This window comes from Oncorhynchus masou, chromosome 15 (assembly GCF_036934945.1).
Source record: "Oncorhynchus masou masou isolate Uvic2021 chromosome 15, UVic_Omas_1.1, whole genome shotgun sequence".
NCBI classification, from domain to species: domain Eukaryota; kingdom Metazoa; phylum Chordata; class Actinopteri; order Salmoniformes; family Salmonidae; genus Oncorhynchus; species Oncorhynchus masou.
The window spans coordinates 33,756,614-33,771,724 of record NC_088226.1 but is presented as its reverse complement, the minus strand read 5'-3'; the positions used below and the strand labels follow the sequence as shown (position 1 = coordinate 33,771,724).

At 40.9% G+C, this 15,111-nt stretch overlaps 1 protein-coding gene across 3 annotated transcripts; it reads right to left on the bottom strand.

Moving 5' to 3' along the window:
- Positions 1 to 217: 217 nt before the first annotated feature.
- LOC135556164 (leucine-rich repeat-containing protein 19-like) lies at positions 218 to 10,524 on the bottom strand. 3 transcript variants are annotated; one of them, XM_064989144.1, is made up of 4 exons: positions 10,308 to 10,524; positions 4,718 to 4,841; positions 2,682 to 3,183; positions 218 to 2,512 (listed from the first exon to the last, which is right to left on the bottom strand). In XM_064989144.1, exons 2-4 carry the CDS (start codon positions 4,826 to 4,828, stop codon positions 2,100 to 2,102), a joined length of 1,026 nt encoding a protein of 341 aa, XP_064845216.1. In that variant the 5' UTR covers positions 4,829 to 4,841; positions 10,308 to 10,524; the 3' UTR covers positions 218 to 2,099. The 3 variants fall into 3 exon arrangements, with proteins under 3 accessions (XP_064845216.1, XP_064845214.1, XP_064845217.1); XM_064989142.1 differs by having other exon boundaries at positions 10,284 to 10,523; XM_064989145.1 differs by lacking the exon at positions 10,308 to 10,524 and adding an exon at positions 9,774 to 9,971.
- Between the last annotated feature and the right edge of the window lie 4,587 nt (positions 10,525 to 15,111).

The window sequence follows — 15,111 nt, the reverse complement described above, 5'->3', positions numbered from 1 at the left end:
CAACCCACCGTGTGGACAGTCAGTCTGTGCGCGAGTCGCTACATCAAAGAATGGGTTTACATACCACGGTATCGATTATCTTCTGTTCTACTGAGGTTATGCATAAACTACTACCAGGAGTGTTTGTCTATTGTACTATATAAAACATTGTTATACCTTATTATAGATCGATGCATACCTGTGTTTCAAAATAATTTGATGGCTTTTTCTACAGAAGTGTGCTATTGAATTTAAAAACGTTTATTTGATCTACAAATGTATGAAAGTGGAGTGCAAGCACCCCCCCCCCAAAAAAAACAAACAAATTATGCCAGAACTCAAAAAAGCAAACTCAAAACAAATTGATTGATTATTTGATCCACTTTGTATAATCATTTTCAAACATATTTGTATTTCAAGTCCGTACAAAGTCAACCCTACTTGGAAATCCAATGAAAGACACACATCCACAGGTACCCTATTGCAAAGCTACATTGAGTTGGCTCTGCTCTGAGAGAGATTGCTATTGTCAGTTTTGTATTCATCTGTGACAGTTTTTTTCCCTCCCAAAATGATGGAGATAGACATTGTCATGTCTTTGGCTATGCCGGATTAAGTGATATGACATGCTATTCTATAAAATAATTTCTCCATAATTAATATTACCTGATTGAGCTAACAAAAAATATATTTATAGAGCTGTTATCTTCTGAATAAACTTAAAGACCTAGTAATATTTTACATCAGTAGCAGTCAACATTAATCGTCATCTTAATTCAGTCTCATCTGAAAGTTGTTAATTCTTGGTTATCTGCACGAACCTTGGCTAACAAGTTGAACCAGCAATACAAAATTGGGTTTAATTATTTATTTACTCAATACCTAACTAATCACACAGAATTACACATAATTAAATCATAACTTGATTACAAATTACATCATAAAGGAAAATGTCCCTAGCGGGCGGAACAGATATGGCAGCTTGTTACACAAAAGAAAAGGGGCTGGGTTTGAGTGAAAGAGCAGGAAGACTGAGGAACAAAGGGCGAAGCTGTGCTATCTTAAATGCAGTATCTTGTGCATTCTAAATTACCGCCCATTTGGAAAAGGAAAATGCAATAAATATTTACTCTTAGCTGCGCTTTGGTAGGTTGGTGGTAGATGGAAGGCCGTGTTGCCCAACCGAGTCTTTTGTCCTTTGAAGAATGTCTCTGCTGGTAAAGTGGATACGTTGTAGTAACGTCGTTGTGTGGTAAATGGAATACTCTTGTCTGTTCCATCCCAACCTGAATTTGCAGCTGCTGTTGCTAACTCAACGGTTAGGAGGTATCACTTCTGTATTGAATAAGAGTTCAAAGTTCATACCATTCGCAACCAAAAGCTCATGCTGATGTTGGCTTCGTTCTGTAGTTATTATCTGAACCATTCTGACATCAGACCGCCGTCCTCAAATCCTCGGAACAGGAGGTTATATTGTCGTCAAGGATTTATATAGGAAGGAAGAGGAGGGCGTATTTGAAAAGTTTTGTAGCCCATGTCCCTTCACAGGGGCGGGCCACTGATTGAGCAGAGCCCTACCTTATGAAAACTCAAATCTCACATTTTAGAAGCTAAAATCACATTTCATCCCATCACGAATAATTTCATATTCAAACATTTATATTAAACAACAATTCCACGTCAATCCGATAACTCTGATGTGTAGACTTTCCACTGTAGAGTTTATGTCATCGTATCATTGATGAGAATGTCTCAGATGACAAGCGAACAGACATCATATACATTAAGTACCACCGCATATGTTCAATTGGTCGGATTACCAGAATATAGTTCATTTCCCCCCACCTTCTGATGTTCCCAGAATCTCTGTTAACCAAGGGTTTTGCAAATGTAACATCAGTAGGGTAGAGAGAGGAAAAAGGGGGGAAGAGGTAATTATGACTGTCATAAACCTACCCCCAGGCCAAAGTCATGACAAAATGCATATATTTAATATCAGCATTGGCCCTAATCAGTGTCCAACTTGGCTACAGTGACTCTCTCTCTCTCTGTATGTATGTCTGTCTGTCTTTCTCTCTAATTTCTCTCTCCCCTCTTTATCCCCTCCCATTCCACCTCTTCTAGCCAATGGAAAATACCATGTCATCCTCCTCCTCCTCCTGCAGTTCCAGTGCCCTCTTAGCCCTCTCCCTCTCGCTGGCTTGTATGTAGTTATCCTCTATGAAGCCATCATCATCATCCTCCTCATCCTCCATGTACATCTCTCCCTGGGGGACAGCAGCAGGGTGGGGGCTCCGTGCCTGTCCCCCATGGTTGTGCATGGAGAAGCCTACCTCCAGGCTGTTGGGGTCACACTGGCTGGCTGTGTCCCCCTCGATCAGCCGGGTGTGACGGTAACTGGCCAGGTAGCGGCGGACCAGTTGGCATTTGGCCAGTACAGCGATGAGGAGGGAAAGGGAGATGGCCGTCACCAGTACTGCTACCAGGTACTGCCAGCTTTTGGAGAAACGGCTCTGACCACCATCCTCACTGCCTGTTAGGAGAGGGGAATAGCTTTTACTGCTCAAATCATTATTATTATGTTCACTGCCAAAACAGCAAAGACCACGTGAGTAAGCGTCACAACAGATAATTGATACTAAGTACATATAAATGAATTGATATAATGAAGCAGATGTAAGTTATTAAACTGAGATCCATACCATTAGTTGTAGTCATTGAGTTAGCTGGAGTTGGGCTGGGATGTTCAATGACCTCTGTTAACAGTTTCCTATGGAATGGTCTTCTAATTCCTGTCGACGTATCATCAGAGCCCTGGTCAAGCTCTTGGTTCCCATTGAGATCCAGGAAGGATATAGTTTGAGCAGAAACAGACAGGGGGGCTTGCAGTATGTTGTGCCCCAGAAACAGTTTCCCTAACCTGGGTAAACCCTGCAGAGCTCCAGCATCCATGGAGGTCAGTTGGCAACCACTGAGGTCTAGTATCTGCAGGAAGGGCAGGCTGCAGAAGTGGCCTTTCTCCAGCAGAGGGAGGTAGTTTCCTGAGAGATTTAGGTTAACCAGCTGATCCAACCTCTGTAGTTGTCTGAGGTGTTGAGGGTTAGTAAGGTTCAGGTGGTTATGAGAGAGGTCCAGTGCGGTTGCATTGTTCCATATCTCTGTTGGAATATGGGCCAGTTTCCTCCAACTGCAGTTAAATGATGCCTTGTGGAAGAGATGGACAAGATTGGTCAAGCCAACCCTTCCAATTTTGTGGTTGCCATTTTGCAAGAATCAAGAAGAGTTTTGAAAAGAATAAATCAACTTCAAGATTTTCTCCCTAAAACCATTGTATGGGTGAATTGAAAGGCAATTATTAAAATGGTGATGTTAAAATTCATGAGGAAGGTCATTCCACCAATTCAGTACCTTTTGAGAAGTGTAACTTGGTAAGAAAAAAAAGAAGTTTGATTTCGCCTAATTATAACATTCTGTCATAAAGAGCACATGTTCAATGTCATAAAACCAGTTTTCCCATCTCAAGAGGTGACATTTAAAAAAAATGGCTCTAATAAGTGTCTATTAAGTGCCTTTGTAGGACGTCATTGTAAATAATAATTTGTTCTTAACTGAATCACCTAGTTAAATAAAGGTCAAATACATAAAATTTAAAAAAAGAGTCAAATAAACAGGGTTCACCGTAACAGGGTTGACGATTTCTTCTTAAATCATCCATAAATCCCCTTGTTAGAGGGGGAATGGAAGCTTCTTGTTTGCAACAGGGAATTTAAAAAAAGGTGTATCATTTTTATTTTTTTTAAACATATCTAGCCTGTCTACCTATGGGTACCAGGGTTGACGTGTTATGCTTGATCCGCTCTGTTTTCCACCACAAAACACCAGAAAATTGCCAAAAAAGAGTAGAACCAGCTCATTTGCTTTTACTCTATGATTTGACTATTAGATGTTCAATGTTTCTTTAGAAATAAATATTTAGAAAGGAATAGTTTCACCATATTAAAACGAGAGTTCAGTGCACATAACAGGGTTGACCATAAAACGAGGGACAGACGTAAATTAATCACCAATCACATTAAATAAATAATCTTCAGACATGACTTTGTCAAAACAGCAAAATCACTAAGGCTCTACAATGATAGTGAAACGTGGAGAAATGTTAGGATTAAGGGGATTCAAATCTTCCTAGAGGTGACACAGGGTTGATGGAGGGACATGTCAAAATGCAGTATTTTTGCACTTTAGCAAGCCTTTATTCACATAAAATAAATCTGATTTATTGAATTGTCCATGTGGTGTATATTAAAGGGCACTTTATTTAATAAAACAGGCTTTTAAAATTCAATATCAGTGCACAATGTCTACTGAAAAAAATCAAAGGCCCTCATTTTGTGGAATGACCCAGGAGTCTTTGCAACTGTCTAGTGCTAATGACTAAATATTGAATGTAATCACTTTAAAACAGAAAGATAAAGACAACCATCTAATATTTAACGGATCAATTTGTGAAAAACAAATAGATTTGCTGAAAGAAGCACAAGACATATAATTCTAATGTTGATATCCTATAACGAAGTAGACGTGACTCCCAGAGGTAACACTAGTTTACTGTATGATCAACAACGGGAGAAGTGTAGCACAAACAGGAAATTCTCCATCGTGTCATCCTCATGTGACTGCTTAGAACTGAACAAAGGGAAGAACATGGGGAGAAGGACAAAGCTGTGTGTGTCTTTCTTACCGTGCCAGTATTGACAGTACATGGGCCAACAATGTGACCGTGAAGTGTGTTCCAACTAACTGTTCCCCAGAAACACAAAACCACACACAGACCGGGGCCCCAGGACCCCATGGTTCCCTACTTCCTGTAGAAATGACAAATAGAGAAACACAATACATATTAATCAGACTGAAAAGTAAGTCATAACTAGAATTGGACTGCATTTGTGTAGCCATTATAACCTGACTTACGGGGCATATAGGGCCTATGACCTAACTGAAATATACCCGACCAGGAAAAACTACTAGCCCTAAAAAACACCAGAATTGGGTTGAAAAACATAAACAGTTTTTGACATGTTCAATCAAAGCTGCAACCAGTGACCTCTGTGCTCTTCTGTAAGTGAATATGTTAAATGTACATTTGTTTGCATGCGATGTTGATTCATGCTGTCATAAATTACTTATTGCACTGTGAAGATGTCTATTGGCATGTTCTCACAAAGACAACAGTCCATCCATACCAGCTTAGTGTTCCCACCAGTTTAGTGTTGTACATTTTCTATGAAGATGTGTGTACACACTTTCTATGCACTAAAAAGTTGAAGTGTTTAGTTATAGAATGAAGAGCTTTTCACACACAATAGCAATAGCTTTTGTTCTGCAGAGTGCTCATACGTAGTTCTCCTTAGAACCATTTGTATCTTCCTCTCTCTTTATTTTTTCACCCTGCCTCTTCTGTTTTCAGAGTCCTCTTTGCACCATGGTGATTTTTCACAAAGGGGCCAGGCTGGCTGGTCGGTCTGCCATTAGGCCTCTTCCCCTCTCCTTCTCCTGCTATTCAGCTCAGCATTGTTGGCTGTAAACACCCGAGTGGGGCTCTTTTTTATCTCTTCCTGTCCTCACAAGCCAAGGCACAAAAACAACACGCCAGGCCTGGGAGCTATGGAAAGCCTAGGAGTCCACAAGGGGCTGTGCGTGTAATAGTAGGGTGTGTGTGCGTACAACTAGCGTGTGTGCATGCTTGTCTGTGTGTCTGCATCTGCATTAGGGTTTGTGACTGCAAAAGTGTGCACTGTATGTTTAAGAGTAGGCTTTGAGGGCTTCCCGGGTGGCGCAGTGGTCTAAGGCACTGCAGCACAGGGCTAGCTGTGCCACCAGAGACTCTGGGTTTGAGCACAGGCTCTGTCGGAGCCGGCCGCGACCTGAGAGGTCCATGGGGCGACACACAATTGGCCCAGCGTTGTCCGGGTTAGGGAGGGTTTGGCTGGCAGGGATATCCTTGTCTCATCGCGCACTAGCGACTCCTGTGGTGGGCCGGGCGCTGACCAGGTCGCCAGGTGTACGGTGTTTCTTCTGACACATTGGTGAGGCTGGCTTCCGGGTTGGATGTGCATTGTGTCAAGAAGCAGTGCGGCTAGGTTGGATTGTGTTTCAGAGGACACATGGCTCTCGACCTTCGCCTCTCCTGAGTCCGTACGGGAGTTGCAGCGATGAGACAAGTCTGTAACTACTACCAATTGGATACCACAAAAATTGGGGAGAAAAAAGGGTAAAAATAAATCAATATATTTAAAAAGAGTAGGCTTTGAAATGAGTGCCAAGGAGCTCTTTGACCACCACACTACCACACCTCCCTCTCTCTCACACACTCCCATCCCTGCAGCCCAGTGCCACCTCTTGCTGTTCTGTAATGGGTTGCCTAGGTCCTGCATCTGATCTCCTGGTGCCGCTGAGCAAGTCATCCTTCCACCTTCCTCCACCTCCTCAGTCCTTTTTCATGGTGCCAGATATATATTTGTGTTATTTGTTTTGCATTTTGCGTGGGAACTAAAGCGATGCCATTGTTTGTCAAGAATGAAGGACATGGTTTGATCATACAGTGATTGGAAAAACAGCTGGCAAAGAGAGAGGGAGGTTGTTTATGAGGAAGATGTTTTAGGCATGCAATAGGGTGGTATTCTTAACAATAGTTATTCCATACTTTGAAGGAGTTTCACATCTACGACTGCAACTATGTGAATTCTACTGTTTGTCCTAAACAAAGAAAGTGGTAATGGGTACAATCCTTTCTAACATTTGCTTAAAGGCCTACACACTCTGCAATGTCATCAATAGAGCCAAGCTACTACTGCAAACAAAAGCACCATGAAACTGATATATTTAGCTTTAGAGGTTAGTCAGATAGCAGAGTAATACATTTGATGGACTAATACCTCTTACCAGTGTTGTGTTCAAGACCACCGAAAGCGAGACTGATTCAAGACCAAGACTAGAGGGGGACAAGGGGTCTGAGACCGAGCCAAGCCCGAGACCATAAAAATGAAAGTCCAATTCAAGACCATTATTGTAATTTTGTCAAATCACCACCATAAATAAGAGTTCAAAATGTCCAGTTTTTCTGTGCTCATATTTCAGACCAACAAATGGATTTTTTTTGACATTCAGAATAGTGAAAAAATGCATGCTTGGGGAAAATAGAGCCACTCTACAAATGATTGCTCACCCAAACACAGTGGGGAACTGAAGGCTCTTGCTGTTGTTTGTTATCTCTTTGAAAATAACTCGTGTGTGAAACATTGTTCCATTTAAAGTGGAATTGACAGCATTTTAACAACATGACATCTTATTAAAATCTGTTCATACACACACCAAGGAAGATTTTTTTTTTTTAATCTGACAAGTGACTACTTAGATACAGTATGGTCATTTTCATAAATTCTTAGTATGTTTTGAAATTATGTATACCAAGGCATAGTGGCTGTGCATTTGGAGAAGTAATAGAAACTGCAGTAAATAAAACGGAATAAAAACATCTGTCTTGTCCAGGACCGGAGTCTACACAGACCGGTGCGCTATCGACGATCAGAGCTACAGTGGACCTTCATACAAACAAGCCATTTGCCACACGGGCCTGCCATCATTCACTTTCAACTGGACTGTGTGTTCATAGGCATGACTTTTAGATCATTAGAACGCATTCGCCAAAAGCCACAAAATACACCTGAATGGATTTCTGCAAATGTATGTATTGATCAAACAACAATGAACAGGTAGTCTCTCTCTCCCTCAGTTATGAACATCAACAAGATCAACAAATAATGCTAGCCAGAGCAAGATAAGCTAAAATCTAATGAAGAAACATTAGACAAACCCTCATAAGTTTTCAGCTAGTTGGCCGTCAGAATTGCTCTGATAAATGATGGGGGAATAGTAGCATCCTTGTGTATGTATAGCCACTGAAAAACGATATGAGGGGGAAAAAATCAGTCACTCACCCACTCATCCTCCTAGCAGCTAGCTCGCTATCTAGCTAACTTTAGGCTCCGTGTTTTTAGCTAGCTACATAAATAGATACACTAGTCTATTAGCCAAATTATGACTGACTTGTGATCATTGCCCTTGCTATTTTGATTGAATTGACATTCCCAGTGTTAGTTACAGTTTGTCCCCCCTCCCCCCAGAATATTTAGTCATTGAAACTGAAACAGTGCATCCCGAATGGAGGCAGCAAACAATGTCCCGGGCCAGCTGTGATTTACAACCTACAGGCAATATGTTTTTGACTACCAAGAAATGTATTAGTGAATTATAATAATCATGCATTGAAATGCATGCATCTGTTCTGCCAACAATGCCTTAGTGTACGTATTGGAACGTTGAATAAAAAAAAAACTATTTTTAAAACCTCTTATAAAGTTGGTTTTGAAGCATACTGGGAATTTTATATTTTTTACTGATATTATGATTGTCTGTTTCATATCTGTTAAAGCGCTGTCAGTTACACTTTAAACTTTAGGTCACTGATTGCTTTGTGTGCTAAAATTGAAATGTTTTTTTTTGCAATGGGAAGTAATTGTTGTACATTTCGATTGGGAAATGCTTAATGGTTTTTGTTTACTTATGATTGGGACCTACTGGCTTATTAATGTCAGAGTTTATGGACTGCTGATCCTTTACCATCACGCTGTGTGTGACTGCTGTCTGTCCATTGGCCCTATGCAGTGGTGTACTGGTGTCTGGAGAAGTCGGTATACTCTAATTTAACTAAAAAGTTCCCAATGAAAAACCCTGTCTGAAAAATCCTGTTGTCCTGTTTTTTTGTGTGAGTTTTTCTATGGATTTTTTCATTTTTCCCCCCATTTTTTTTTTATATTGAAAAAAAATATACACATTTGATGGTCTAAATCCACAACAATGCTTCAACCACATTAATCTGATTGGGTGGGCCTGTAAGGGCCTGGCTCCCCAGTGGGTGGGCCTCTGTCCACCCAGGCCCATTCATGTCTATGCCCCTGATGCAAACAGCACATAATGACAATTGCACATCACAAATAGCCAACACATCAGACTAAACTTTTTCAATACCTGGTTTGCATACCCATCGTTGCCTTAGTTTGTATTTGCTGGTAGATATCATACGTGGAAACGTCTTTCCTACCATACCGGCTAGCGATTTTGTGTGCTGCTCCATGCTAAAAACCAATTGAGAGCATTTTTTTCTTAACTCATGCTGCCTGCAGATGATATTCCGTTTAAACTAGGCTGTGTGTTTGGCGTGTGAATATATCTCACGTGCCTTGCGATTGTGTAGGGAACTTTGCATGATTTCTCTATCGTACTAAAAGTCGTATACCTCCACTACCCTACTTTGAAATGGATTAAGAACTGAACAAAAGAGAGCATAATGTTTACACCTGCGTATACCCTCCACTACACCACTGGGTCTTTGTGTTTTACGAAAAGTGCACTCTCCTACATGAGTAAACTGGTATTACGGTTGCTGTCTTTCAGACTCACGAACCTGTCACACACTGAAGGCGAATATGTTTGGCACTGCGCAAACATGTCTATGATAGATATAAAGATTGTTAAGATATTCATGTTTCATATTTGGCCCGTCGAAGCGGTTTTATGCGCTGACTGAATGGAAGATGATAATTAGGAGTTTTTTTTTTACTCCGCTGGTCTCGGGAAGAAATGACGAATCCTCACTGACCGAGTACACCGAGACAAGACCGAGACGCTCAATATGTAGTCTCGAGGACGGGATCGAGTACTACAACACTGCTTCTTACCTTTTTAGCGCACTACTTCTCCTTTGTAATGTAACTGGACCTCACCACAACATCCTGCCTGAATGAACAATGGTTTACATTATTATCAACACCCTGGCTGAAAAGTCAGCGGCTGTCAAAGGTTTAGCCTTATTTTGTGTGGGCATGACTGACGGGTAGAGCAGCATTGGCTTGCAATATGATATCTTACTCAGAAATGGACCCATGCGTCTATGTATTTAGTTCTCTCTCAAGAATCTACTTTCATTTTAATATATATTGCCATATTCATCCAAATGTAATTAGTGATATACAGTATACTAGTTGAGATTGTTCAAAAGGTTCTTTCCATTTGGTTATTATACTAGTAAGTTGTCATAGTAGTATATACCAAGATACTGTAATTAGTGTATGCACTAAAATAAGTGGACCAGGGAAGTCATATGACCTCAGTGTTGACAAATGTAAACAAGGTAACACAGCCCAAAAGGGAAAGGTTTTGAGAAAGTCCACTCGTTAGAAGTGTCCTACCTGGTCAGCCTGGTCAATATGTACCTGAAACTCAGGCGCGGATATGACCCTCTTCCTTATAGCTCACATTGAAGCAGCATTGTCACTGAACATTTGTTTTCACCTTTGCTATAAAATGGAGTCTGAAAGGGGTGCGTTCACCTCAATCATGTTGCGAAGGACAAGTCAATGAGTAACTTTTTAACTACATAGGTGCACTCGCCTCCTACTTTCACTAGACCTGGCCTCAGTCAATATTGCCATGCAGTAAAGGAAGGTGGTTGCTTTGAAATGACATGCTTTGTCCTGCATGTCCGACTGTTTACACACAATAGCAGTCTGTTCTACAGATAACACTTTCCAGTCATCTGAGTTCACAGCTGAGAACCCATGTTATTTACACATCAATACAAATTCATATTTACACATTACATAGGCCTACTTATCAAAACACGGTCTATCCATAGTCGGGGTATGATATAGCACAGACAATACTGTACATTTAAAACCAGTTATTAAATGTAACTAAATGTGATCTATGTAACCCCAAAATAAATGATTTATCACGAAAGGCCCATAACAAATAACTAGTAATTGAGCATACTCCAAGAAAGGTTCAAATCTAAACTTTCTGGTAAAAAAAAGTTAGGGATTCCTGAGGTGTAGTCCCTTTTGAGGACACAAGCTTAAGTGCACAGTACAAATATGAAAGATATTTTATATTGTATTTCCTATTCAACAAAACTGTATGCATAAGGCTTGAAATGCTTACATGCATTCTAAATATAGCATAATCAAATTATAAAACCACTAACTATAAGATTTCACCTTTCTTATAACTGTCAAATACATATTTGTATGTTTAGTGTTAGAGAAAATGTGCATATTTTCTAAAGGTCTCTCTTGATCAAAACGTCTGCCTCCATCGCTGTGAACTAATCACATAGCTCTAGCTTGCCTTCCTGAACTCGTTAGGAACTCACCTTTCATCTTATAATAGTCTTGTCCGTCTATGAAAAACAGCAAGTGTTTCTTTTCTTTAAAATCTATTCATTATTTTAGATTAATGGCTGTATATCGATCTCTGAATGTTGCTACCGTGATGAAAACGCTCTCTCCTGCTGCACTACAATGTAATGATTGTAGGTTTCAGCCAGGAGTCTGTGTCCGTGTGAACAAGGGCTATTGCTCAATGCAAGCCATTTCGATCTATGGTATACACAGATCGATTTATAAGCTAAAATATCAGCCGGAATTAGAACCACGCAGGTCTCCTTTACGTCCCCTTTACATTTAATTAATAAATGACCAATTGGATACCCCACAGACACACCTTGCTTTGATCTCATAAAACCACCTCATCTCTGAACGTCTTGAGGTGAGAGAGAGGAACCGAAAATATATGTGTGAAGCGTTTTTGTGTTTAGTAAAGAGGTTTCAGCCTTGAGGGAGAGAGCAGGCCTTCTGCAGCCCTGGAAGGAAAAGAGGAGTGACCCTGGAAACAATAGGGCCACATCCCAGCCTGCTCCAAACCTGCAGCATAAACTCCACGCCTCAGACCCTCTGTGTGCTTCTAGCAAGTTTCTAAGAGGCCTCAGTTGGTTTTAGGGCAGGCAGACGGGCAGGATAGTAGGGTCATATTTATTGGGAGGGATTCAGATTTAGGAAATGTACGGCTTTCCTCCACACCAAATGTATGCCATTCCTACACACACCTGTCCTATAACCTCAGTATTTGCTATTCAGACTTACCTTATTCAGTCCTGTAATGCGCTCTACAGATGTGCCTACCTTCAGGGGAGGACTGGGACACTAATTAGTTCCTGGCATTTTGATCACACCAGCCCACATCAATGCATGCACCCCCATCCGCACCATCCCCTTACCACCCACCCAGCTGGCCACCAACCATACACACCCCATCCCCACACGTACACCCTACAACTGACCCGACACACCCTACTTAGACAAAGGCAGTAGTGCTGACACAACATTGGCAGTACAGTACAGTGTTCTCAACCATTTCTGTACCAGTGACTGACGAGACATGGTCCTCCTCCTCTTTTTTTAACCAGCTCATGTTGAAAGCAAATACAATATTTAAAAACACACTGGAGATAAAACTGACCACTATAACCTTGCCTCTGCTCTAGCCATTTTGTTTTCCTCCATGTTGTGGTGTCTATCTGTCTCAGCATCTTCTCTGCTGTCACTCTGTTCTTTTGTTGTCTGTCTGTCTGTCTGTCTGTCTGTCTGTCTGTCTGTCTGTCTGTCTGTCTGTCGGTTTAAGACTTATACAAGTCGGAAGTTTACATACACCTTAGCCAAATACATTTAAACTCTGTTTTTCACAATTCCTGACATTTAATCCTCGTAAAAATGCCCTGTCTTAGGTCAGTTAGGATCACCACTTTATTTAAGAATGTGAACAGGCAGAATAATAGTAGAGAGAATTATTTATTTCAGCTTTTATTTCTTTCATCACATTCCCAGTGGGTCAGAAGTTTACATACACTCAATTAGTATTTGGTAGCATTGCCTTTAAATTATTTAACTTGGGTCAAACGTTTCGGATAGACTTCCACAAGCTTCCCGCAAAGCAACCCCACAACATGATGCTGCCACCCCCGTGCTTCACAGTTGGGATGATGTTCTTCAGCTTGCAAGCATTCCCCTTTTTCCTCCAAATATAACAATGTTCATTATGGCCAAACAGTTCTATTTTTGTTTCATCAGATCAGAGGACATTTCTCCAAAAAGTACGATCTTTGTCCCCATGTGCAATTGCAAACCGTATTCTGGAGTTTTTATGGTGGTTTTGGAGCAGTGGCTTCTTCCTTGCTTAGCGGGCTTTCAGGTTATGTTGATATAGGACTTGTTTTTACTGTGGATATAGATACTTTTGTACCTGTTTCCTCCAGAAAATTCATAAGGTCCTTTGCTGTTGTTCTGGGTTTGATTTGCACTTTTCGCACCAAAGTACGTTCATCTTTAGGAGACAGAACGCGTCTCCTTCCTGAGCGGTATGGCTACTGCGTGGCCCCATGGTGTTTATTCTTGCGTACTATTGTTTGTACAGATGAATGTGGTATCTTCAGGTATTTGAAAATTGCTCCCAAGAATGAACCAGACTTGTGGAGGTCTACAATGTTGTTTTCTGAGGTCTTGGCTGATTTATTTATATTTTCCCATGATGTTAAGCAAAGTGGCACTGAGTTTGAAGGTATGCCTTGAAATACATCCACAGGTACACCTCCAATTGACTCAAATGATGTCAATTAGCCTATCAGAAGCTTCTAAAGCCATGACATCATTTTCTGGAATTTTCCAAGTTGCTTAAAGGCACAGTCAACTTAGTGTATGTAAACATTTGACCCACTGGAATTGTGGTACAGTGAGTTATAAGTGAAATAATCTGTCTGTAAACAATTTTTGAAAAAATGACTTGTTTCATGCACAAAGTTGATGTCCTAACCGACTTGCCAAAACTATAGTTTGTTGACAAGAAATCTGTGGAGTGATTTAAAAATGAGTTTTAATGACTCCAACCTAAGTGTATGTAAACTTCTAATTTCAATTACATTATTAAAGCCAAACTAAATAGCCTATATTACAAATTAATTATTGTCATGTGTGTTCCCCTAAATCAACACCTAACCATTGTGCTAATTACTATTACAGGGCTCCAGACTAACATTTTCCCATGTTCTCACTGACTTTTACAATTGGTGGCACCAGCAGGTGATTTGGTCGGACCCAAACATAAATGTTCACAATTATACACAAAAATACACAGTCCTTCTTAACACCTTTGAGCCAGTCAGTTGTGTTGTGACAAGGTATACAAGATAGCCCTATTTGGTAAAAGACCAAGTCCATATTATGGCAAGAACAGCTCAAATAAGTTGCGAGAAACGACAGTCCATCATTACTTTAAGATGTGAACGTCAGTCAATCCGGAAAATGTCAATAACTTTGAAAGTTTCTTTAAGTGCAGTCACAGAAACCATCAAGCACTATTATGAAACTGGCTCTCATGAGGACTGCCACAGGAAAGGAAGACCCAGAGTTACCTCTGCTGCAGAGGATGAGTTCATTAGAGTTACCAACCTCAGAAATTGCAGCCCAAATAAATGCTTCACAGGGTTCAAGTAACAGACACATCTCAACATCAACTGTTCAGAAGAGACTGTGAATCAGGCCTTCATGGTCTTGCTGCAAAGAAACCATTACTAAATGACACCAATAAAAATAACAGACTTGCTTGGGGCAGGAAACATGAGCAACGGCCACCGGTGTAAATCTGTCATTTGGTCTGATGAGACCAAATTTGAGATTTTCGGTTCCAACCGCTGTGTCTTTTTGAGATGCGGAGTGGGTGAACGGATGATCTCTGTGTGGTTCCCACCATGAAAGCATGGAGGAGGAGGTATGATGGTGTGGGGGTGCTTTGCTGGTAACACTGTTGGTGATTTATTTAAATTTCAAGGCACACTTAACCAGCATGGCTACCACAGCATTCTGCAGTGATACGCCATCCCCTGGTTTGCGCTTAGTGGGACGATCATTTGTTTTTCAACAGGACAATGACCCAAACACACCTCCAGGCTGTGTAAGGGCTATTTGACTAAGACGATCATTTGTTTTTCAACAGGACAATGACCCAAACACACCTCCAGGCTGTGTAAGGGCTATTTGACTAAGAATGAGAGTGATGGAGTGCTGCATCAGATGACCTGGCCTCCACAATCACCCGACCTCAACCCAATTGAGATGGTTTGGAATGAGTTGGACCTCAGAGGGAAGGAAAAGCAGCCAACAAGTACTGAGCATATGTGGGAACTCCTTC

Excerpts from the sequence above, each read along its gene's own strand:
- LOC135556164 (XM_064989144.1), bottom strand. The coding sequence starts at position 4,828 with ATGGGGTCCTGGGGCCCCGGTCTGTGTGTGGTTTTGTGTTTCTGGGGA. Across the intron at positions 3,184-4,717 it reads GTACTGTCAATACTGGCACG|GCATCATTTAACTGCAGTTG; the intron begins GTAAGAAAGACA and ends CTCTTCCACAAG. Across the intron at positions 2,513-2,681 it reads CTCAATGACTACAACTAATG|GCAGTGAGGATGGTGGTCAG; the intron begins GTATGGATCTCA and ends CTCTCCTAACAG.